This window comes from Chrysemys picta, chromosome 12, assembly GCF_011386835.1.
Source record: "Chrysemys picta bellii isolate R12L10 chromosome 12, ASM1138683v2, whole genome shotgun sequence".
In the NCBI taxonomy this organism is placed as follows: Eukaryota; Metazoa; Chordata; order Testudines; family Emydidae; genus Chrysemys; species Chrysemys picta.
Window position 1 is genome coordinate 14,061,314 of NC_088802.1, and position 25,929 is coordinate 14,087,242.

The 25,929-nt window shown below is 47.6% G+C and overlaps 2 protein-coding genes across 2 annotated transcripts in view; one reads left to right on the top strand and one right to left on the bottom strand.

Moving 5' to 3' along the window:
- The window catches only part of LOC101935446 (butyrophilin subfamily 1 member A1-like), a 53,400-nt gene extending 34,692 nt beyond the window's left edge, over positions 1-18,708 (bottom strand). The window contains exons 1-3 of the mRNA XM_065565082.1: positions 18,239-18,708; positions 1,492-1,548; positions 990-1,209 (exon numbers count right to left, since the gene is read on the bottom strand). The gene's annotated coding sequence lies outside the window, so the exon portion shown is untranslated. The remainder of the gene's footprint in view (positions 1-989; positions 1,210-1,491; positions 1,549-18,238) is intronic.
- Positions 4,270-6,818, top strand: LOC135975021 (uncharacterized). Its single transcript, XM_065565058.1, has 2 exons — positions 4,270-5,254; positions 6,249-6,818. Exons 1-2 carry the CDS (start codon positions 4,678-4,680, stop codon positions 6,722-6,724), a joined length of 1,053 nt encoding a protein of 350 aa, XP_065421130.1. The 5' UTR covers positions 4,270-4,677; the 3' UTR covers positions 6,725-6,818.
- Positions 18,709-25,929: the final 7,221 nt, after the last annotated feature.

Here is a 25,929-nt window from a genome sequence, read left to right on the forward strand (position 1 = left end):
CAGTGACAGCTCCACGGGGCATTGGGGAGGAGGTCAGACATCCTGTACCAGGGAAGGGAATGGATTCAGACAAACAGGCGTTGTCTGCACCTGTTCTGACCAGGGTTAGATGACTTGGTGCTTAAAATGCCATATTCAGTGGCTGCTTGTCTTCATTAGTGCTTGCACCATGGCTACCACTCATGGAAACCAATGGCAGCAATCCAGGGACACGTTAAGAGACAAAGCCAACAAGGCTGAAAGAATTGGGTTTGTTTAGTTTGGAAAAGAGAAGACTGAGAGGGGACATGATAGCAGTTTTCAGGTATTTAAAAGGGTGTCATAAGGAGGAGGGAGAAAACTTGTTCACCTTAGCCTCTAAGGGTAGAACAAGAAGCAATGGGTTTAAACTGCAGCAAGGGAGGTCTAGGTTGGACATTAGGAAAAAGTTCCTAACTGTCAGGGTGGTTAAACACTAGAATAAATTGCCTAGGGAGGTTGTGGAATCTCCATCTCTGGAGATATTTAAGAGTAGGTTAGATAAATGTCTATCAGGGATGGTCTAGACAGTATTTGGTCCTGCCATGCGGGCAGGGGACTGGACTCGATGACCTCTCGAGGTCCCTTCCAGCCCTAGAATCTATGAATAGCTTTTACTGCTACTTCTTGTAAGTATTCTGCTGCGTGTGCATTTCCTGATGTATCAATTGTTTCTGTAAGGAAGACGTTCCCTTCTTCTGTTGTCACACAAGCACATACAACAGGATCATTGTGGACATTGCTCCACCCATCAAGACTCAGGTTAACAATTTTACCCTCTAGACTTTTTGCACACTGCTCAATTTCTCTTTTATACACTTTATCCAGAAATTTGCCTGCAACATCTGCTCTGTTGGGTGGACTGTATCCTAGTCTTAATGACTGAACCTGTTAATGAAGTGTTGGTCCTCAATCATATGGAAAGGAGAGTTTGTTGCATAAACAAACCGGGCAATTTTTTAATCAGTTACCTCTTTTTGTAATCTGCTGGTTCTTATCACAAACGTAGCTATGGTTGTTTCTGGATGATGGAGATTTTTTTCCTTTTTGCTACAGGTGATGTACTGTGGCTATGTGACATACATGTGACTGAAACACTATTATTGGCAGATAACTCTGAAACTATAGAAAATGATGGTGATCTTGACAGTGGATAGTCTTCAGAATCCTGTATTTTGAGGCTGGATTCTCCTAAACAAAATAAGTCATTGCAGTTATTTAATTAGTATTACCATACTGCTCATTTAGTATTACTCATTGTATTCACTGACACTCAATACTACTTTAAAGGTGAAATTGTAAAAGGAAGATCTACCTATTTCAGCTATTTATTTTTTAACACAACTGCATCTAAAATGATAGTACCATAGAGTAACAACTATATTTTTTGCTCAAACATGAGATTCAAGAATAAACCAGAAGGAAGACAGGCAGTCCTTAAGAAAGAAGTATGAAATAAAAAAGTTTACCAACCTGAAGATCCTGCATGTTCAGACATGTTCCTTTCATCATCTTCAACGCAGCTTCCTCCTGAGAAAGAACACTTCTCATGATGTTGTTTCATTTGGGAAACCAGGCCTTGCATTTCTTTGTTGTACTGTTTGCATTTTGCACACATGCCTGTCTTACCCACAGGTAGAGAAACTTCATTAAAATATTCCCAAACTTGGTCTCTTTTACGGCCTGCTGCCTGTGATGATTTGGGTCACAGAAACCCCCTTGGGACTGCCACCTGATGTGCTGAGACTACCTCTGAGCCCGCTTTCCCTGCGAGCTTGGGACTCCAGTACCCTGTCTTGTTGAGCCAGACATGCTAGCCTGCTGAAAACACAGACCCAGGTCTGAACCATGTCCCCCAAAAGCTGCAGACTTAACTGAAAACAGTGCTCCTATCTCTAGCACTCTACCCAATCGTACTAATTGTCAGGGATTGGGTAGATTGGGTTGTGTTAGTGGGAACTGTATCTGAGGGGGTAGAAGGGATGTGACCTGGGATCTGTCACCTCTTAGGTAAGGGCCTTAACTGTTGACCTCTGGGGTAAGTTGACATGGGGCTTCCTCACTTCTGTGTGAGCGCGTGAACCACCAGGCTACAGAGTTATTCTCATGTGGTGCTCTCACTCTCTCTGGCCCAAATGGGAGAGCCCAAGCTCCAGTATGATTCTGTAACCTGGTGGTTACATCCATCATCTAGGATGTGGGAGACCCAGGATCCAGTCCCCCACTCCAATGATTCTCTCATTATTTATACACAGTGGAACAGCTTCACCAGGACAGACTGAGGGACTCCACAGCAGATATCCTGGAGCCCAGTGATTCAGGCACTGACATGCAAGATGGCAGATCCCCGTTCAAATCCCTTCTCACGCTCTGCCTGAGGGTGGATTTAAACCAGGGGCCTGCCACATCCCAGAGGAGTGCTCTAATTGCTGGGCTAAAAGCTACGAGGGAAGGGCATCTCCTCCTTTCCCCACCCCCTGCACAAAGCAGGACCAATCCCTAACTAAATCTCCCAATCCCTAAATGGGGAGGGTGTGTGACGGGGCAGCCCTGCCCCGCACTAGCTCCAGCAGCGTCAGACCAGTAGCTCTGACGGAGGAAGTCCCACCCCCTTCATACTGGGCATGCTCCAAGTGCTCTGGGAGTATAAAAGGAGGGAATTCAGCTCAGTCTGGGCTGGCAGCCGCAGGGGAAGGAACAACCCGGGAAGATCCTGCAGAGAACCAGCCACCACCCTTGAACTCGCTGGGATCTGAAGCTTCCCCTGGCCAGCACAAAGCCCTGCTGTGGGAGGAGCCTGAGGAGGTGACGGAACCGGAGACCCGTGGAGAACCTGGAGATTCGTGGGAGACTCCAACTCTCAAGATGGTAGGAAGCTACTCGGGGGGATGACGGACTGGTACCTTGCCCCTGGTAAGCCTCAGCCTGTTTTTGTAGGATCTCCCCACTGAGCCAGTGTCAAGGCCCTACGACCCTGTAACCAGGGGCAAGCCTATGGACTACGGACACTGGGCTGAGCTACCCTGTAACTAAGGGCAATTCTATGGACTCCGGCCTCTAGTCCGTGCTACCATGTAACTAAGGGCAATTCCATGGACTCTGGCCATTAGGCAGTGCTCCCCTGTAACCAGGGGCAATTCTATAGACTCTGGCCGCTAGGCCGTGCTACCTTGCAACGAGGGGCGTCCCTCACACAAGGTAATAAATTACTTTCATGATTAAGCTGGTTGCTTCTCTCTCTCTCTCTCTTTTCTACCTGTAGCAGGGAGATTTTTTGTTTTGTTTCCTCATTCACTCTGCAGCAACGCTCCTTGTACCTAAACTAGAAGATCCCTGCAGCACCCAAAAATCCTGTGGGGTCTGCTCATCAAGTAGGTTACTACCAGAACAATTGTGATGTGAAGGTGGGGATAGAGACGTGCTGAACCTGTGACATACGAGAGTGGCAGCTTGGAAGTGCTGCTCGACCCAGCCTACTGAGTCCAGGGACATATAAGGGATCAGCTAGCGAGTGCTGATTAACCTGGTCCTCTCAGACACACTCTGATAATGTGCGTGCGTGTATGTGTCTGTATAAGAACACAGGTGACACAAGCAGTACATTGATAGAAATACAGAACATGCCCCCCCCCCAGAAGAGTAACCCTAATAAATGACAGGTTTCAGAGTAGCAGCCGTGTTAGTCTGTATCCGCAAAAAGAACAGGAGTACTTGTGGCACCACATGCATCTGAAGAAGTGAGCTGTAGCCCACAAAAGCTTATGCTATAATAAATTTGTTAGTCTCTAAGGTGCCACAAGTACTCCTGTTCTTTTTCCTAATAAATGAGCATACCCCAAAGTAACGGGGAAAGCTGGTAACAGACAGTTACTTAGCACCATATTTTCTCTCAGTTTTCTCTTTTCCAGACTAAACAAACCCATTTTTTCAATATTCTCTTATACGTCATGTTTTCTAGACCTTTAATCATTTTTGTTGCTCTTCCCTGGACTTTCTCCAATTTGTCCACATTAAACACTTCCCCGCTATCCACAAGGTTTGTTACCCCGTCAAAGAAAGGTATCAGATTGGTTTCAGGGAGGGAGAGGAATTATTTAAGTTCAGTACCAATGTGGACACAAGAACAAATGGATATAAACTGGCCATCAGGAAGTTTAGACTTGAAATTAGACAAAGGTTTCTAAACATCAGAGGAGTAAAGTTCTGGAATAGCCTTCCAAGGGGAGCAGTGGAGGCAAAAAACATATCTGGCTTCAAGACTAAGGCCTGGTCTACACTAGGCGTTTATGTCGAAGTTAGCGCCGTTAAATCGAATTAACCCTGCACCCGTCCACACTGCGATGCTATTTAGTTCGACATAGAGGTCTCTTTAATTCGACTTCTGTACTCCTCCCCGACGAGGGGAGTAGCGCTAAATTCGACATGGCCATGTCGAATTAGGCTAGGTGTGGATGGAAATCGACGCTAATAGCTCCGGGAGCTATCCCACAGTGCACCACTCTGTTGACGCTCTGGACAGCAGTGCGAGCTCGGATGCTCTGACCAGCCACACAGGAAAAGCCCCGGGAAAATTTGAATTTGAATTCCTTTTCCTGTCTGGCCAGTTTGAATCTCATTTCCTGTCTGGACATCGTGGCGAGCACAGCAGCACTGGCAACGATGCAGAGCTCTCCAGCAGTGATGGCCGTGCAGTCTGGGAATAGAAAGAGAGCCCCAGCATGGACTGATCGTGAAGTCTTGGATCTCATCGCTGTGTGGGGCGATGAGTCCGTGCTTTCCGAGCTGCGATCCAAAAGAAGGAATGCAAAGATCTACGAGAAGATCTCTAAAGACATGGCAGAGAGAGGATACAGCCGGGATGCAACGCAGTGCCGCGTGAAAATCAAGGAGCTGAGACAAGGCTACCAGAAGACCAAAGAGGCAAACGGACGCTCCGGATCCCATCCCCAGACATCCCGTTTCTACGAGGCACTGCATTCCATCCTCGGTGCTGCCGCCACCACTACCCCACCAGTGACCGTGGACTCTGAGGATGGGATACTGTCCACGGCCGGTTCCTCAGACATGTTAGGGGACGGGGAAGATGAGGAAGGAGATGAGGAGGGCGAGGCAGTTGGCAGCTCTCACAACGCTGATTTCCCCGACAGCCAGGATCTCTTCATCACCCTTACAGAGATCCCCTACGAAGCGTCCCCAGCCATTACCCCGGACACAGAATCTGGTGAAGGATCAGCCAGTAAGTGTTGTAAACATCTAAACATTTATTTTTAACAAAACAGGAATATTAACAATTAAAAGAATGGGTTGTTCATGATTAGTGTGCCCTAGGCGCTTAACGGTTTAGTAAGGGGCAGTGCAAGTTTTGAAAAGAAATCTAGCAATGTCCGGTTTTCAGTGATTGTCCTGCACAAGCCGCTCTACTGTGTATTCCCTGCTACTGCAGCTACAGTAAAATGCGGTCTATATGTGCGGGGATAGAGCAGTAATCCTCCTGGGACATCTCGATGAAGCTCTCCTGGAGGTAACTTGAAAGCCGTTGCATGAGGTTCTTGGGGAGAGCGGCCTTATTGGGTCCTCCGAAGTACGACACGTTGCCGCGCCACGAGATTATCAGGTACTCGGGGATCATTGCTCTGCACAGCAGGGCGGCATACGGCCCTGGTCTTTGGAGGCTTTCCCGGAGCATTCTCTCTTTGTCGCTCTCGGAGATCCTCATCAGGGTGATGTCGGCCATGGTGACCTGCTTTTAATTAGGTAGGGGAATGTTAGTGTTGGGACTGCTTTCCCGTTCCTTTACAGAACTGTCACCGCTGGTTTGCAGCCACGCGGTGGAGGCGGGAGAGGGGCAGCCGAAAGGGATCATTCCCGGGGACAGCCGCGAGGGGGTGGGACAGGGGCAGAGTTCCCGCTTGCCGGATTGCTGGCAGCAGGGACTGACATTGATTTAAATGTGAAATGAGGCCAGTGGTAATATAAAAGTTTTAAACTGCCACAAGTGTACGGCTTACCATGTCTGCCTGCAACAGAAATTCCGTTGTGCTGCCTCGCTTCTCAAATGTGCTGTTCAAGACCCCAGGCACAGAATGCGAAGGCCGAGAATTCGACCTTGTGCTGAGTGCGCATGTGAAAGGTGCTGTGCATGGTCTTGTTCACAGAGAAAGACTATGTTCTTTGTTCACAACTACATTTATCTTTCAGAGGAATTCACTCCCTTTTTCCCATTTCCACAGCCCCGTCTGCGACTGTCTCACAACCTAGCCTGGAATCACACTCCCAGAGGCTAGCGCGGATTAGGCGTAGGAAGAAGAGGACACGGGAGGACATGTTCTCTGAGCTTATGGCCTCTTCCCAAGCCCAGGCAGCACAGCAGACCCAGTGGCGGGAGAACTTGACCCGAATGCACCAAGCCAACATGGATCGGGAGGAGAGGTGGCGGCAGGAAGACCAGCAGGCGACTCAAACGCTGCTTGGACTACTGAGGGAGCAAACGGACACGCTCCGGCGCCTTGTGGATGTTCTGCAGGAACGGAGGCAGGAGGACAGAGCCCCGCTGCAGTCCATCTCTAACCGCCCTCCCCCGCCACCAAGTCCCATACCCACCTCACCCAAAGTGCAAAGAAGGAGAGGCGGCAGAGTCCCTGCTAACTCTCACTCCACCCCTGCAGAGAGCTCTAGTAGCAGAAGGCTCTCATTTCCCAAAATTTGAAAAGTTCTTTCCTTCCCGCCTGACACAAGCCCACGTCCAAGTTTCACCTCCCAATGCCATGTGTAGTTGATAATAAAAAATTCGTTTCTGTTAACTACTGTTTCAATCATGTTCTTTTGGAGGAGGAGGGGAAAGGGGGTTGGAAATTGGACAGGACAGTCTCCTTTGGCAGGGTACATAGTCGGGGGCAGGCACAGCAGCAGGGCACATACACAGTGCAGTGATGCAGTGACTAGTTGCCCCGGTTAGTCTGGGAGGTTGTTTTGATGTAATGTTGGGGGGGGTGGGTTGCTCTGTGACTTTGTGGCGGGGGAGGGCAGTTACAGATCTTAAGCGCCGGTCCTTAGACAGGATCACAGAGCCACACAGCATGGGATCTGTAACCGTCCTCCCCCTGCCACAAAGTCAAATAGACCTCCCATACACACAGTCCCGATCAGGAGGGGTGACAGGCTCCGTTGAAACAAGCATCCCACCGCAGCGGAGCCTGTCAATCCTTGAGTTTAGAAGCTGCATTCGCATCACAACACTAGACCCGCCCCGCACCACAGTCTGCGTCCCAGTTTTAAAAAATTCCCGCTAAAACAGTATTAAAGAAAACGGTGTGCTTTAACAAAGTAGAACTATTTTTATTTCGACACGTGTGTTGGAGGGGGGGTGAAGGGGGTATGTAACTGGATAGGATAGTCAACATTACCTGGGTAAAGAAACGGGGGCAGGTTTAGCTTCTCAGTACACAAACTATAAAATCACAGGTTACCCTGCTCACTCAGGAACTTTGCTTTCAAAGCCTCCCGGATGCACAGCGCTTCCCGCTGGTCTCTTCTAATCGCCCGGCTGTCTGGCTGTGAGTAATCACCAGCCAGGCTATTTTCCTCAACCTCCCACCCCGCCAGAAAGGTCTCCCCCTTGCTCTCACAGAGATTGTGGAGCACACAGCAAGCTGCTATAACAATGGGGATATTGGTTTCGCTGAGATCACAGCGAGTCAGTAAGCTTCTCCATCTCCCCTTGAGACGGCCAAAAGCACACTCCACCACCATTCTGCACTTGCTCAGCCGGTAGTTGAAGAGTTCTTTTTCAGTGTCCAGGGCGCCAGTATAGGGCTTCATGAGCCAGGGCATTAGCGGGTAGGCTGGGTCCCCGAGGATGACTATAGGCATCTCCACATCCCCAACAGTTATTTTGTGGTCCGGGAAGTAAATACCTTGTTGCAGCCGTCTAAACAGACCAGAGTTCCTGAAAACACGAGCGTCATGAACCTTGCCCGGCCATCCCACGTAGATGTTGGTAAAACGTCCCCTGTGGTCCACCAGTGCTTGCAGCACCATGGAAAAGTATCCCTTTCGGTTAATGTACTGGGTGGCCTGGTGGTCCGGTGCCAGGATAGGGATGTGAGTTCCATCTATGGCCCCACCGCAGTTTGGGAATCCCATCGCTGCGAAGCCATCTATGATCGCCTCCACGTTTCCCAGGGTCACTACCTTTGGCAGCAGTACATCAACGATTGCCTTCGCTACTTGCATCACAACAACCCCCACGGTAGATTTGCCCACCCCAAACTGGTTCGCGACTGACCGGTAGCTGTCTGGCGTTGCAAGCTTCCACAGGGCTATGGCCACTCGCTTCTGTACACTCAGTGCAGCTCGCAACCGGGTGTCACTGCGCTTCAGGGCAGGGGACAGCAACTCACAAAGTTCCAGGAAAGTTCCCTTCCGCATGCGAAAGTTTCGCAGCCACTGGGATTCATCCCAGACCTGCAGCACTATGCGGTCCCACCACTCAGTGCTTGTCTCCCGTGCCCAGAATCGCCGTTCCACGGCATCAACATGACCCATTGCCACTGTGATGTCCTCGGCGCTGGGTCGCCTGCTTTCTGACAGGTCTGTGCTACTCTCAGACTTCAGGACATCACCGCGGTGCCGTAGCCTCCTTGCCTGACTTTTCTGCATCTGCCTCAGGGAAACCTTTATGATAAGCTGCGAGACGTTGAGAGCGGCCACAACTGCAGCGATGGTCGCAGCGGGCTCCATGCTCGGAGTACAGTGGCGTCCGCGCTGTCAATGACTGGAAAAGCGCGCGAACTGTTTTCCCGCCGGCGCTTTCAGGGAGGGAGGGCGGGAGTGATGGACGGATGACGACAGTTTCCCAAAAGCACCCTCGACTCATTTTGTTACCCAGAAGGCATTGCCGGCTACACCCAGAATTCCAATGGGCAGAGGGGACTGCGGGAACTGTGGGATAGCTGACCACAGTGCACCGCTTCGAATGTCGACGCTATCACCGTTAGTGTGGACGCACAAAGTCGAATTACTGTCCTTAGTGTGGACACACACGCTCGACTTTGCAATATCGATTACAAAAATTCGATGCAAGTAAAATCGAACTACTCTCGTAGTGTAGACAAGGCCTAAGTTTGATAAGTTTATGGAAGGAATGATATGATGGGATAGCCTAATTTTGGCAATTGATTGATCTTTGACTATTAGCGGTAAATATGCCTAATGGCCTGTGATGGGACACTAGATAGGGTGGGATCTGGGTTACTACAGAGAATTCTTTCCTGGGTGTCTGGCTGGTGAGTCTTGCCCACATGCTCAGGGTTTAGCTGATCGTCATATTTGGGGTCAGAAAGGAATTTTCCTCCAGGGCAGATTGGCAGAGGCCCTGGGAGGTTTTCACCTTCCTCTGCAGCGTGGGGCACGGGTCACTTGCTGCAGGATTCTCTGCACCTTGAAGTCTTTAAACCACAAGTTGAGGACTTCAATAGCTTAGACATAGGTCAGGGGTTTGATACAGGAGTGGGTGGGTGAGATTCTGTGGCCTGCGTTGTGCAGGAGGTCAGACTAGAAGATCATAATGGTCCCTTCTGACCTTAAAGTCAATGAATCTATGAGACATGATTTGTTCTTGACAAATCCATGCTGACTGTTACTTATCATCTTATTTTCTTCTATATGTTTGCAAACTGATTGCTTAATTATTTGCTTCATTGTCTTTCTGGGTACACAAGTTAAACTGACTGGTCTGTAATTCTCCAGGTTGTCCTTATTTCCCTTTTTATAGATGGACACTATATTTGCCCTTTTCCAGTCTTCTGGAATCTCTCCTGTCTTTCATTACTTTTCAAAGATAACTACTAATGGCTCAGATATCTCTTCAGTCAATTCCTTGAGTATTCTAGGATGCATTTCATCAGGCCCTGGTGATTTGAAGACATCTAATTTGTCTAAGTAATTTTTAACTTGTTCTTTTTCTATTTTTGCCTCTAATCTTACCTCATTTTCATTGGCATTCATTATACTAGATTTCCAGTCACCACCAACCTTCATGGTGAAAACCAAAACAAAGAAGTAATTAAGCACGTCTGCCATTTCCACATTTTCTGTTATTGTTTTCTCCCCCTCGTTGAGTAAGGGGTGTACCCTGTCCTTGGTCTTCCTCTTGCTTTTAATGTATTTGTAGAATGTTTTCTTGTTACCTTTTATGTCTCTACCTAGTTTGATCTCGTTTCGTGCCTTGACCTTTCTAATTTTGTCCCTACATACTTGTGTTATTTGTTTATATTCATCCTTGTAATTTGACCTAGTTTCCAATTTTGTAGGACTCTTTCTTGATTTTTAGATCATTGAAGATCTCCTAGTTAAGTCAGGGTGGCCTCTTGCCATACTTCCTATTTTTCCTATGCAGTGGTATAGTTTGCTTTTGTGCCCTTAATAATGTCTCTTTGAAAAACTGTCTTCAGTTGCTTTTCCCTTTAGTCTTGCTTCCCATGTGATCTTGCCTACCAACTCCCTTCTTGAAATCCATTGTCTTTATTTTGCTGTTCTCCCTCCTACCATTCCTTAGAATCAGGAATTCTATCATTTCATAATCACTTCCACCAAAGCTGCCTTCAACTTTCAAATTCTCAACCAGTTCCTCCCTATTTGTCATAATCAAATCTAGAACAGCCTCTCCCCTAGTACCTTTCTCCACTTTCTGAAATAAAAAAATTGTCTCCAATACATTCCAAGAACTGGTTGGATAATCTATGTCCTGCTGTGTTATTTTCCCAACAGATGTCTGGGTAGTTGAAGTCCCCCATCACTACCAATAACATAAGGTTGTTCTTATTTGCTGACTTGCCGTAATTTGCTAAAAACTGCTATATGATGTAGCTAATTCCTATATATAGCAATTTCTTAAACTATTGGGTGTGTGAAACTGCTGCTATCTGTAGGAATGTGCTACCTGTAGCAGTGCTATCTGATGTAGCTAATTCCTACAGATAGCAGTTTCACACATCCTATGGTGTGAGAAACTGCTATCCATAGGAATTTTCTACCTGTAGTAGGGAAAGGTAGTGAATTGTTACCATTAGCAGTTACTGATACATATGGTTGATCTTATGTGCTGACTTGTCCTAATTTGCTAAAACTTGACAGTGGTGTGGGAAGGAAGCATAAAGTGTTCAGCTTCCAAATGACCCTGCCTGGATCCATGTTAGTGGGACACGGGACACGTGGAGGATAACACTGGTCTACAATTTTTGAGAAGTCGTCTGCTTCAGAGATAAAATGTGCTATTTATTATGTATTTTGATGTGCTGAATTCAAATATGACCATTAAAACAACTGATTGGCTACTGTTTCTAAGATATTTAAGTTTTTACATTTTATGTCTATGTATATTGTGTAGATAGTAGAGTTTTAATCATAAATTGTAAACCTAGGTCTTTTCATGTGTTTATGGTTGCTTTACATGATAATATTTCACCTGTCCTGTTTATGTAACACTTTAAAAATCAGCAAAGGGGTTATATACATAAAATTTATTATGAAACAAAAGGCAAAAAACTATTATGTCCATAGTTTAGTCCTATTCAGTGTCTACTCAGCACTTCTTGGCTTGTCTCTTGTATTCATTAAATGGAGCATTTCTTGTCACTGTCCAGCAATAGTCTGCAAGCATTGATGGGCTCCATTTGCCCTGATAGCGTTTCTCCATTGTTGCAATGTCCTGGTGAAATCGCTCGCCATGCTCATCGCTCACTGCTCCGCAGTTCGGTGGAAAAAAATCTAGTTGAGAGTGCAAAAAATGTATCTTTAGTGACATGTTGCAACCAAGGCTTTTGTATGCCTTGAGGAGGTTTTCCACCAACAACCTGTAGTTGTCTGCCTTGTTGTTTCCGAGAAAATGTATTGCCACTAACTGGAAGGCTTTCCATGCCGACTTTTCCTTGCCACGCAGTGCATGGTCAAATGCATCATCTTGAAGAAGTTCACGAATCTGAGGACAAACAAAGACACCTTCCTTTATCTTAGCTTCACTTAACCTTGGAAATTTTCCACGGAGGTACTTGAAAGCTGCTTGTGCTTTGTCAATGACCTTGACAAAGTTCTTCATCAGACTCAGTTTGATGTGTAAGCGTGGTAACAAAATCTTCCTTGATTCAACAAGTGGTGGATGCTGAACACTTTTCCTCCCAGGCTCCAATGACTGTCGGAGTGGCCAATCTTTCTTGATGTAGTGGGAATCTCTTGCACGACTATCCCATTCTCAGAGAAAACAGCAGTTCTTTGTGTATCCAGTCTGCAGACCAAGCAAGAGAGCAACAACCTTCAAATCGCCACAAAGCTGCCACTGATGTTGGTCATAGTTTATGCACCTCAAAAGTTGTTTCATGTTGTCAGAGGTTTCCTTCATATGGACTGCATGACCAACTGGAATTGATGGCAAAACATTGCCATTATTCAGTAAAACAGCTTTAAGACTCGTCTTTGATGAATCAGTGAACAGTCTCCACTCATCTAGATTGTGAACTAGTGTAATTAACAGTGTAATTAACAGTGTTGAGGGCTGCCATCACACCATCGATGTTGTTGCAGGCTACAAGATCACCTTCCATGAAGAAGAATGGGACAAGATCCTTTTGATGGTCACGGAACATGGAAACCCTAACATCACCTGCCAGGAGATTCCACTGCTGTAGTCTGGAGCCCAACAGCTCTGCCTTACTCTTGGGTAGTTCCAAATCCCTGACAAGGTCATTCAGTTCACCTTGTGTTATGAGGTGTGGTTCAGAGGAGGAGGATGGGAGAAAATGTGGGTCCTGTGACATTGATGGTTCAGGACCAGAAGTTTCATCCTCTTCCTCTTCCTTGTCTGACTCAAGTGAGAATGATTCTGGTGCATCAGGAACCGGCAGTCCTTCTCCGTGGGATACTGGGCGTATAGCTGATGGAATGTTTGGATAATGCACAGTCCACTTTTTCTTCTTTGACACACCTTTCCCAACTGGAGGCACCATGCAGAAGTAACAATTGCTGGTATGATCTGTTGGCTCTCTCCAAATCATTGGCACTGCAAAAGGCATAGATTTCCTTTTCCTGTTCAACCACTGGTGAAGATTTGTTGCACAAGTGTTGCAGCATATGTGTGGGGCCCACCTCTTGTCCCGATCTCCAATTTTGCAGCCAAAATAAAGGTGATAGGCTTTCTTAACCGTAGTGGTTATACTGTACTTTTGTGATGCAAAAGTCACTTCACCACAAACATAGCAGAAGTTATCTGCACTATTCACACAAGTACGAGGCATCTCTGCTCACTTTGGCTAAACAGAAATGTGTCCCTTTGCAAAATCAAACACTGACAAATAAGAGAGCACGACACTGTATGGTTTCTAGAGCTGATATAGGGCAATTTGTTCAGCAGAGTGATGTAAGCTTCGTTATGATTGCATCATCCATGACTTCTAGGAATAACATGATGCAATTCATATCATGTATGACGCAATACCAGCTTCAGATTGCATCATTCATTGTTTTGCCTAAAAAGCAAGTACTGTCCAAACCCAGTCATAGATTTATTCATAGATCCAGTCAAAGATGTATTTTAGTCATTTCTGGTTTAAACTGAGATCCCTTCCCTTTATAACTCACTTATCCTCCGCCATTCCCAAGTCAAGGGTCGTATATACTGACCCAATAGCGTATCTTGAAAACTAGAGCCAATCAACAATTTGAAGCATCATTTTCGTTCTCAGTGACCCAGAATTAGTAAAGTTTGACTACATTTATTTCAGAAGCATTTTGGCTGTAGAGCAGTGTAATTAAAGTCTTAATTTCCTTAGGGTTTGCCTTCAATATACTTCTGTGCCAGTGCAATCTCTGACCGTTACAGTGCATCAACTCAGCAGGAGGCACCGGCAGTAATGCCCTTGTCCTGTTGCCTTGACTGAGAGAGGTTCTGATCAAAGGGAGCGTAGATTCCAGCCAGCTCCTGGGGTAATATCTCATTGGAGATGAAAGGGCTTGTTCAGAAAGAGATTTTGAAGTCTGTAGGGTAAAGATGATCCAGATGGATTTGTCTCCATGCAGCTCTATGTTATTCTCTGGGGGCTGAGTAGAAAGGAGAGAGAAGTATTTTGGATTTCCTATATCCCTTACTGAGGACCATCTATGCTCACCTAAAATTTTTCCTGGCAGAAGCAGTTCCTATCTATTTATTACAGGGTCAAAATATGGTTGACATCACACAGAGGCATTAGTGGTGGGGGAGGTGAGAAGAGGGCCAAAAAGTCCTTTCCCTCCCACAAACACTCCCATGCATGTGGAAGCCATAATGTTGCTGCTGCCTAAATACCCTGATGGCAAAGGGGTAGGCACAGAAGGCACTGCCAGCTATACTGAGCACCCCAGAGGAGCCAGGCACAGTGTGGAGTTTTTGTTGCTACACCTATTCTGTATTGGTGAGGGCAACCCTCACTCCCCAGTGCTCCTGGTGGCCCCAGGGCTTCCCCTGGCTTCCACCAGCACAAACACCGTTCCTACCACCATTGGTTGGAGATGTACCACCTTCTCCTCCTCCCCACCATTGCTCAAGCGTTAGAGCCATCACTGAGCCTGCAGTTGGTAAAGTGCTCGTGATCTCTATAAAACATTACACAGGTTGATTATAACTGTTCCTCCTGAGGATCTCAAACTCAGATAAACCTTAGTGGGGAGGCAAAGAGTTCTATTGAAAAACTGCTGTGGTGGTTTTGGTGAGGTGAATAGCTCTTTAAAGGTTCAGGCTTCTCCCATGAACAAATGAGCCAATGAAGCAGCCTACCAAAATAAACAACCCTACCCTGCTATTTACATTAATTGATGCTGAATAATGCAGCTGACAGAATGTGATATAAACAAGTTTTGCACAGAAAAAATATGTCACTGCAGTATTTTCCTCAGACATTGAGACTGGGGGGGTGTTCAAAAATACAGGGGAGGACTGATGAGGGCTGAGACTGTTCGGGCAAAGGTGGGCTGTATGGCACCATAGTAAACACGGAAAAATGTTTCACGGCCATTAGATTTAACTCATGTTTTTAAATCATCACGCAAATTAAAGTTGGCTATACAAGCCTACTATGAAGCACTATATCTACATCCTTCTTGGTTTCTTGTTGTAATTTTGCACAGCTTTGTTAATGAACTTCTAGAATGCAGTGCATTCATTTTTGGTGGCTTCCCATGTGTTAGATACTTCCAGTCCTTCATGATATGTTCATGATCAGCCATATGGCGACTTGTTTCAGAACACAAAATTCTACTCAGTGAGGAAAAAGAATGCTCATCTGTAGCTGTTGTGACTGGGAGTAGAAAGAGATCAAATCCTCCATCTTTCATCCCAGGAAACATAGCACAAAAATTGGGTTAAACCATTAGTGATAATAAAGAAGAAGTTGAAATCAAATCTACATTCGTTCATCCTATGATATTCAACTCTGTGTTCAAATTCTCTATTCTCTCCTGATCACATGCCATCCCCATTGCTGGTTGTAGCTTACTCGACTCAATTGTTGGTGTCTTATAAGACAGGCCTCTGTAAAAGCTATGTAGAGGTTGATGGAATCCAAAAGTTGTTGCTGTAGAGATGTAAGAATCGAGTCAGTGTACTTAAGTGTTTCAGCTGGCTTAACAAACACTTCTTGTCTTCTTCATTTACGGAGTTAATATAAGTGCCCTAATTAGTCAACTTCTGAACTGAAGTCTTTGCTTCTTCCAGTAGGTTTTCAATGGACATCTCTCTGATTGATCCAAGTGTAGATTCCATTGCTGGACAGAGATCTACTACCATTGTAGCAGATGCCTGGATGGCATAGTATAATGACCCAAGTGGTTTCAACAGTAGACTTACAAGAGAGAAGGTGATTGTGTTCTCTGAACATAGTAACAAAAGTAGTGCACCAGCCTCACTACTTAGATCCGTCCCATCTCGGTAGATACTTTCCAAAGCCAGTAATAACGGTTGCAGTAATTTTAAAACAAGAACCAAGGATCGCTCATGAGAAAGCCAGTGGATTTTCCCAGGTTGGACTAATTTGAACTTCAGTCCCTATGTATCTTCTATATTTTCCAAGATGTTCAGTCTTTTTGGACTCTTGCTGAAAAAGAGTATAATGAAGACATTAAATTTATAACTTTTAAAAAGCTTTTTGAAGATTCTGAAGCTTGTACTAGTGTTAGTTGGAGCAGATGGCCTCTGCAGTGAGTATTGGAGAGATCAGAGTTACAGTTTTCTCTGAGCAAAGCTTGTACTCCTCCATGTCTTCCAGAGAAGTTTGCAGCTGTATCAAATGCACAAACAGCCATCTGTTTGGAGTTGAATTGACAAGCATTTAACTCTCCTAAGATGTGGGTTTCACACGTGCAGCTGATGTGTCTTCTATAACCTGAACATCTAGAAATTCATCTGCTGACCTACCACTGATATCACGGTAACATAGGCAGTGACGTAATACTTGACACCCATTTGCATCGGTGCATTCATCAGCCATCTATGCACATTTTCTGAATGCGGTGAGAGAGTTCTTCACTTTTTCAACTGCTGAGTTTTTCACTGTTGCACTGCATGCTTCTAATCAGTCAGTTGAGTTTCTTGCAGAAAGATAGTGAGAGTTCGCTGGTCTTGGTTGGAACCAGTGTCCAACTTCTGGATTAACAAATCACAATGCACCCAACAGTGGCCTCCATACGTTGTATATTCTTTTAAAGTATGTATTGATGTTTTCCAGTGCAGAGGGAGTTTGGCTGGGGCTAGCGGGGTCACAGGCAGTTTCTCGGCTGGCTGCAAGGGGCTAGAGGCAGACAGCCCGGGTGGGCCAGCAGCGGGGCTGGGGGCAGACAGCCTGGGCAGGCCAGCAGCTTCTTGGATGGCCACAGGGGGCTGGAGGGAGATGGGTGGGCAGCTAAGCAGATTCAGTGTCTGGCACCCATCTTTGGCATGAAGACTGTAAAATCCCAACTTCCCTCTACTCTGAGACCCATTCTGAACCTCCCAAGCCAACTCAGTAGCTTATTCACTCTCTCACAGTCTGACCCCTTGACTGGTTTCACCCCTGATGGGAGTTTCTGGGTGTGGTTCAAGTCCTTAAGGGAGGCTAGGTCCCTCCTGCCTCCAGTCTTTCTCCTGAGACTTCCGGTTCTGGCAATGACATGGCTCCACTTGCGTAAAGAGCATGTCACTTTTAGAAACAGTGATAAATGCTATAAAACAGAGGAATTCATATTTGGACACAGACGTGTTCCCCAAACTGTCACAATGCATGATCTTTGAGCTTCATTAAAACACTGCTTTTTAGTATGTATTTGTGTTCAGAAGATTTCATACCATACTAAGTAATTAAATTATGTACCAATAAAACAAATACAAAATCTATTAATAACATGTTGTAGGATCACACTGTGTTTTGGCCATCATGGAGATACTTAAAAGAAAAAGATGAAACTCCAAACAAGACAAAGTACAGCTCTCCAAGCTTGGCTGGCTGCAGGAGGCTGAGACTGGGGCTGGGGGGAGGCAGGCAGGTGGGTGGGCAGCTTCTCAACTCAGGGGAAGGGAAGGGACCTAGGGGGAGGGGCAGAGTGGGGGTGGGAAGAGGTGTAGTGGGGGGTTTGGGGGGTGTAGTGGGGGCGGGTCTCAGGGAGGGGGCGGGGCTGGGATAGGGCACCCACTGACAAAGCCAAAAGTTGGCACCTATGGCGTCTCCCCATCCCTCACCCAGGCAGTGACTTGTCCCGTGTCCCGACAGGTGACTGGGGTGGGGTTGATCGTCACTGCCATGGGAGCCTGTTAATGTCTCTTCCTCACTGGTGTCTCTATCCCTGGCTGTTTGCTTTGCCCATGTGCTGGGAGCTCTGAGCTGCTCCCCATGGAGGGAGAACAGGACAAACCAGCCTCTGGTGACTGGGGGTCTGGGCACAACTGGGCCCTTGGGGGAGAGGCTCAGGGGTCTATGTGCTGGGCTGGAGCCTTTCTGGTGTCACTTTCTTGTGTGTCTGGTCCCTACCCCTGCCTCCTCCCACCCCGGTAGCTCCTGCTCCCCCGGCCATCCCCTAGGTGGGCTCCAGCTGCGGGCTGGGACTCTTGCCAACTTTCTGACAGAACAAAGCTGAACACCCTTGCCCCACCCCTTCTCCGAGGTCCCCCCCCCACTCATTCCATCCCCCCCCCACCTGTCCTGGTCCTACCCACACCCATGTCACTTACCGAGGCTGGAGCACTAGTTCTGCACACAGGGTTACAAAGCTGGAGGGTTTGAGAGCCGACCCTTCATTGTTATTTTTGTTACATTTGTAGCTGAATTGACGGGGCTGAGCCTCCTCCCTGTCTGGACCTTCTGCGCACTTCAAAACTGAAAGTACCAAAGTAGCGGGAAGTTGAAGTACCAGTCTGTGTCCCTGGCTGGTTGGGGCAGAGCAAATTCCTGTTACTTTAACAGCCCCACCCGCAGGGCACGGAGCTGGTGGGGGCAGTTTGCCGGGTGAGCCACTGTAGGGGTGTCAATGTCCCCCCCACACACACACACCAGCTGCTGTTCCTGCTCCCCAGGGATCACTGGATTCTCAGTAATTCCCCTGCCCAGCACAGTCTGCCACAGCTTTGTCTGGCTGAGAAAGTAAAGCAGCAGCAGCAGCAGCAAAAAGCACCAGCCAGTTCACAGCCTGCCACACCCCTGCCCTGGGTGGAGGCAGAATGAGGACGGGGGGGATGCTGCGTGACTGAGTGGGAATGGGGCAGGAAGCAACAGCTGATCTATGGTAAGAGCAGGAGATCAGAACGGACTGAATGTAACTTGAACTGCTCAGCTGTAGCTAGCTCCGCTCCTGCAGGTGCTCAGGGGAGCAGAGCCTGGGGGGGATCAGGGCAGGCAGCAGCTCAGGGGGAGGGATAGCTCAGTGGTTTGAGCATTGGCCTGCTAAACCCAGGGTTGTGACTTCAATCCTTGAGGGGGACATTTAGGGATTTGGAGATTTAGTTAGGGATTGGTCCTGCTTTGAGCAGGGGGTTGGACTAGATGACCTCCTGAGGTCCCTTCCAACCCTCATATTTGATGATTCTATAACTTGCAGAGCCCTGCCCCTCTCGCACCCCCCACCCTCCAGCACAGCTGGGCGAGGAGAAGCGTTTGTGCAGAGTCACTTTCCTGCCTGGCTCGGGTCTCTCCCCTCAGCTGCAGGCTCAGGGGCTGGTTCCAGCCACCGCAGAAAGTCCCCTCCCCCCCCAGGGAGTGTAATGGCCAAGTCTGAGTGTCAGTGAAAGCTCCATTGCAATTGACATACTACACTACGCTGACTATGGTGAGAGACTGTGCCACACACTCTCAAAGAAACTGAGGAACCACCTGATCAGCATCCTGTACAGCAGACAGGAGAAGCTCAAGAATGAGCTCTCAAAACTGGAGACTCTCATACAAAACCAATCTTCCACGTCGCTGGACTTTACAAATATGAGACAAGCCATTTACAATGCACACTTCACTTCTCTACAGAGGAAAAAGGACAGTAAACTATCTAAACTCCTACATGCCACAGGGGGCTACAACAGTGGTATCCTCAACTCACCTAACAATATTGTTAATCGATCCAACCACACACTTAGCCCGGTGGAAGAGTCTGTCCAATCTCGGGGACTTTCTGCCCCACCATCCCCAGGAACATGATACAGTTCTGTGGAGATCTGGAAGCCTACTTTTGTCATTTCTGACTCAAGGAATATTTTCAACACACCACTGAACAGTGCACTGACCCACAGGAACCCTCCTACCAACACTACAAGAAGAAGAATTCTGCTTGGACTCCTCCTAATGGTCGAAATGACAGACTAGACCTCTACATAGAGTGCTTCTGCAGACGTGCACAGGCTGAAATTGTGAACAAACAGCATCACTTGCCCCATAACCTCAGCAATGCCATCCACAGCCTCAGAAACAACTCTGACATTATAATCAAAGGGGCTGACAAAGGAGGTGCTGTAGTCATAATGAACAGGTCAGATTATGAATAGGAGGCTGCCAGACAACTCCCCAACACCACATTCTACAGGCCACTATCCTCTGATCCCACTGAGGAAAACAAAAATAAACTACACCATCTGCTCAGGAAACTCCCGGCTACAGCATGGGAACAAATCTACACAGACACACCCCAAAGTCCTGAGCAGGGGTATTCTATCTGCTACCCAAAATCCATAAACCTGGAAACCCTGGACGCCCCATCAACTCAGGCATTGGCACTCTTACAGCAGGATTATCTGGCTAGTTGGACTCTCTCCTCAAAGCCTACACTACCAGCACTCCCAGCTATCTTTGAGACACCACGACTTCCTGAGGAAACTACAATGTATTGCTGATCTTCCTGAAAACACTATTCTGGCCACCATGGATGTAGAAGCACTTTACACCAATATTCCACATGAGGATGGATTACAAGTTGTCAGGAACAGTATCCCTGGTGAAGCCACAGCAAGCCTGGTGGCTGAGCTTTGTGACATTGTCCTCACCCACAACCACTTCAGATTTGGTGACAACTTGGACCTTCAAGTCAGTGGCACTGCTATGGGTACCGTATGGCCCCACAGTATGACAACATTTTTATGTCTGACTTAGAACAACGCTTCCTCAGCTTTCGTCCCCTAGCGCCCCTCCTCTACTTGCGCTACATTAATGACATCTTCATCATATGAACCCACAGAAAAGAGGCCCTTGAAGAACTCCACCTGGATTTCAACAATTTCCACCCCACCATTAACCTTAGCCTGGACCAGTCCACACAAGAAATCCACTTCCTGGACACTACAGTGCAAATAAGTGATAGTCACATAAACACAACCCTATACCGGAAATCTACTGACCTCTATACTTACCTACATGCCTCCAGCTTCCATCCAGGACACATCACACGATCCATTGTCTACAGCCAAGTCCTAAGATACAACCGAATTTGATCCAATCCCTCAGACAGAGACAAACAGCTACAAGATCTTTATCAAGCATTCTTAAAACTACAATACGCACCTGGGGAAGTGAGGAAACAGATTGACAGAGCAAAACGGGTACCCAGGAATCACTTACTACAGGACAGGCCCAACAAGGAAAATAACAGAAAACCACTGGCCATCATGTACAGCCCCCAGCTAAAACCTCTCCAGCGCATTATCAATGATCTACAACCTATCCTGGAAAATGATCTCTCACTCTCACGGACCTTGGGAGGCAGGCCAGTCCTCGCTTACAGACAACCCCCCAAGCTGAAGCAAATACTCACCAGTAACTACACACCACACCACAGAAACACCAACCCAGGAACCAATCCCTGTAGCAAACCTCATTGCCAACTCTGTCCCCACATCTACTTTAGTGACAACATCAGAGGACCCAACCACACCAGCCACACCATCAAGGGCTCATTCACCTGCATGTCTACTAATGTTATATATGCCCTCATGTGCCAGCAATGCCCCTCTGCCATGTACATTGGCCAAACCAGACAGTCTCTACGTAAAAGAATAAATGGACATAAATCGGACATCAGCAATGGTAACATACAAAAGCCAGTAGGTGAACACGTCAATCTCCCTGGACATTCTATAACAGATTTGAAAGTAACTATTCTTGAACAAAAAAAAACTTCAGAAAAAGACTTCAAAGAGAAACAGCAGAACTAAAATTTATTTGCAAATTTAACACCATTAATTTGGGCTTGAATAGGGAGTGGGAGTGGCTGGCTCACTACAACAGCAGCTTTTCCTCTCCTGGAATTAACACCTCCTCATCTATTATTGGGAGTGGACTACATCCACCCTGATTGAATTGGCCCTGTCAACACTGGTTTTCCACTTGTGAGGTAACTCCCTTCTCTTCATGTGTCATTATATAATGCCTGCATCTGTAACTTTCACTCCATGCATCTGAAGAAGTGGGGTTTTTTACCCACAAAAGCTTATGCCCAAATAAATCTGTTAGTCTTAAAGGTGCCACCGGACTCCTTGTTGTTTTAGTGAAAGCTCGGGGGGAGGGCGCTCAGGGCTGGGGCTGGAGGTAGAGGCTGCGGGGAAGCGGCGGGTCTCACACTGTTATGCTGTAACCTGCAGCCCGGAGTGGAGGAGTCCCTGGGCGCTGAGCCAACGGGCTGGATTCTTGTGAATCACATGAGTTCTCCTCCCCCCCAGCCCCGCTCCTTCCAAATCAGGGAACAGGAGCAGGAGGGGGAGCAGAGCCCAGATTTGGTGCCGTGTCCCTGCTGCTCAGCACAGATGCTCCCAGCCACCGATTCCACCTGCAACCCCCCCATCTCCCCAGCCACTTCCCCAGCAGCCCTTAGTCACAGCTGCACCCCCTGACACCAACATGATGATTGAAATGGGAGGGTTTGCAGGATCAGGCCCTCATCTACTCTCTCATATATTATTGCTCCATATTTCATACAGGGGAAGGTGGGATCCAGGAAGGGGGTGAGGGGGGACTTCAGCACTGGAGTCCAGGTGGGGAAGGAGCTGAGATCCAAGCAGCTGAAGCTGGCCAGTATGTCAGGAACTGCTTCCAATAGGAATTTGCTACCAGTAGCAAAAACCAAAACTCACTTGAAGGCTGGAGCCTAAGGGCATGGCCACGCATGCAGATGTAGAGCGCTTTGAGTTAAACCACCCTTCGGAGAGTGCAGTAGGGAAAGCGCTGCAATCTGTCCACACTGAGAGCTGCAAGGACACTGGCGTGGCCACATTTGCAGCACTTGCAGTGGCATAGGGAGCAGTACATTATGGGCAGCTATCCCACAGAGCACCTCTTCCCATTCTGGTGCTGTGGCTTGTGGGAAGGGGGTGAGGCATTCTGGGTCCTGTCCCAATGCCCCGTGATGCATCGATTTGCATCCCAGCAATCCCTGTCCTTCCATCCACATTTGGCGCCATCTTTCAACATTTTTTTTGTGCTGCCCGCTTTCCTTCCTTTTCAGTCTGTGGGAATGGAGCCTGAACCGCTGAGGAATATGCTGACGAGTCTCGCCAGCACGTCACGTTTGGCAGTCGAGTTACTCCTTAAGATCCAAACTGACAGTGAGGACTTCGACGATGATATTGACTCGAGTAACGCATATGACAAGAGATTGCTTGTGGCATTCACGGACATGCTCACCACCGTGGAATGACGCTTTTGGGCTCAGGAAACAAGCACTGAGTGGTGGGATCACATTGTCATGCAAGTGATGAGCAGTGGCTGCAGAACTTCTGGATAAGAAAAGCCACTTTCATGGGACTGTGTGATGATCTCGCCCCCACCCTGCAGTGCAAGGACACGAGATTGAGAGCTGCCCTGATGGTGGAGAAGTGGGTGGCTATTGCAATCTGGAAGCTAGCAACTCCAGACAGCTACCAATCGGTCGCTAACCAGTTTGGAGTGGGAAAGTCTACTGTTGGAATTGTGTTGATACAAGTTTTCAGGGCCATTAATCACATCCTGTTCAGAAGAACCGTGACTCTGGGTAACATGCATGACATTGTGGCTGGCTTTGCACAAATGGGTTTCCCTAACTGCGGAGGGGCGATAGATGTGATGCATATTCCATTTCTGGCACCAGCCCACCTAGCCTCCTAGTACATTAATCAGAAGGGGTATTTCTCTGTGGTTCTCCAGGTGCTTGTCGATCACCGTGGGTGTTTCATTGACATTAACACAGGCTGGCCAGGAAAGGTGCATGACGCACACATCTTTTGGAACACTGGCCTGTTCAGGAAGCTGCAAGCCGGGACTTTTTTCCCAGACCAGAAGATCACCATAGGGGAATTTGAAATGCCAGTTGTGATGCTTGAAGACCCCGCTTACCCTTTAATGCCGTGGCTCATGAAACCCTACACAGGGAGCCTTGACAGCAGCAAGGAGCAGTTCAACAACAGGCTGAGCCGGTGCAGAATGACTGTGCAGTGTGCTTTTGGCCGTTTAAAGGACTGTTGGTGCTCTCTGTATGGGAAGCTGGACCTGGCCGATGACAGCATCCCTGTGGTTATATCCGCGTGTTGTACCCTCCATAACATTTGTGAAGGGAAGGGTGAAAGATTCACTCAGGCATGGAACTCGGAGGGTCAACACCTGGAGGCTGAATTTGCACAGCCAGAGAGCAGGGCTATTAGAGGGGCCCAGCGCGGGGCTGCAAGGATTAGGGATGCCTTGAGGGAGCAATTTGAGGCTGAAAGCCACCAGTAATGTCTGGTGCCCTGCACGGGAGTGAAGTGCAGTGGTTCCCATGTTAGTAGGAGTCTGTGTTTGCTACGCTGACTTGCAGTGCCTGTTGCTTTCCTGGGCTAAGGTATCTTTTACTTTATGCGATAATAAAGCATATTTTCAAAGCCAAAAATCCATGTATTGAAAAGAAACACAACTGCTTGGGAAACAGAAAGGGCCAGGGGGTGGGGTGGGGAACAGAACAGTCGCAGATTTGAGTATGTCCCTGTTATCATACTCAGCCTTCCTGTCTGGAGTGCTGTGCAATGCGTGCTGCCCTTCAGGCTGGCTATACTGCATGGTGATGGGGGCTGAGTGCCGTGGGTAAGGGTCGTAGTTTTCAGGGCTGGGTGGTGAAGCTACAGTTGTTGGGGACAGCTGATGGCAATAAGAACCCGGATGTTGGGGAAAGTGGGTTGGAGGTGACATGGGGGCACAAGGGAAAGAGTTTTGGGACAAGGGCTGCAGGGGGCGGCGGGTGTGGTAGTGCTCCGCCTGCATGGCTATGAGCACCTGGATCGAGTCCGCTTGGTGTTCCATGATGCTTATCAGCCGATCCGTGCTTTGCTGCCGGAGTTCCACGCTTTTGTGCCGGCAATCTGCATTCTGCTGGCGGATCTTCCTTTCGCTCTCCCACCTCTCCTGCGCTTTTAGATTCTCGTTAAGTGACTGCTGCATTACTTCATGCAGCATGTCTTCTTTGCTTCTACATGGCCTCTTCCTAATTCTTTGCAGTCTTCGGCTGGTGATTACACGGACAGCTGAGATCTCAAGGTTGCATCTGTAAAGGCAAAATCCAACACTTAACAGAGGCAGCTTTGTTCACACCAGACAGAGCAATGATTCCCCTGTACTTAAGGACAAGCACAGTCTACACAATAGCATAATTTGCCTGTCCCAAAGCAAGCGCACATAACCCACAGGAGCCCCAAAATGGTGAGTGTGGAAGAAACGAACTCCACTCTCAGGTTGGAAGCAACAAAATCAGAGACAGCTTTATTCAGGACATGCATTGCAAGGGAAGAACACAGCTGACAGAGAGCATCTCTGCCTTAGTTTCTTTAAAGTACAAGCAAAATTACACAAGCATTTATACCCCTTTGTGAGGTGCATTAATTAAAAACATCTGCATTTTATTTAGGCTACTTGCTATTTATTTCAGTATTTTTTCACTTTGTCTTCTTAAGACATTGTTATTTCAAGGCTAGGTCACACTGACTATTCTGTGGTTTTCCACTTGCTTCTGATGTGAGCCCTGCTTCTACAGGTCTCACGATATTAGGCTAAGACTTGACAGAACAGTTGCTCTGTCTCTGGCACTTAAATGGCTGCACTTAAACCTTTTTTTTTTCTTTTCCTGAATCATAGAATATCAGGGTTGGAAGGGACCTCAGGAGGTCATCTAGTCCAACCCCCTGCTCAGGGCAGGACCAAACCCTAGACAGATTTTTGCCCCAGATCCCTAAACAGCCCACTCAAGGATTGAACGTACAACCCTGAGCTTAGCAGGCCAATGCTCAAACCACTGAGCTATCCCCCCCATCCTACTTCCACATGAGTAAGCACAGGGTCAGGGGAACTGATTGTTTCATGGCTGTAGTGTCCTCTGGGCTTCTGTGCCCTGGGGAGAGCCAGCAGCTGCAGGGGGATCCTATACCGAACACTGTCCCCACATTTTCCATGGGAT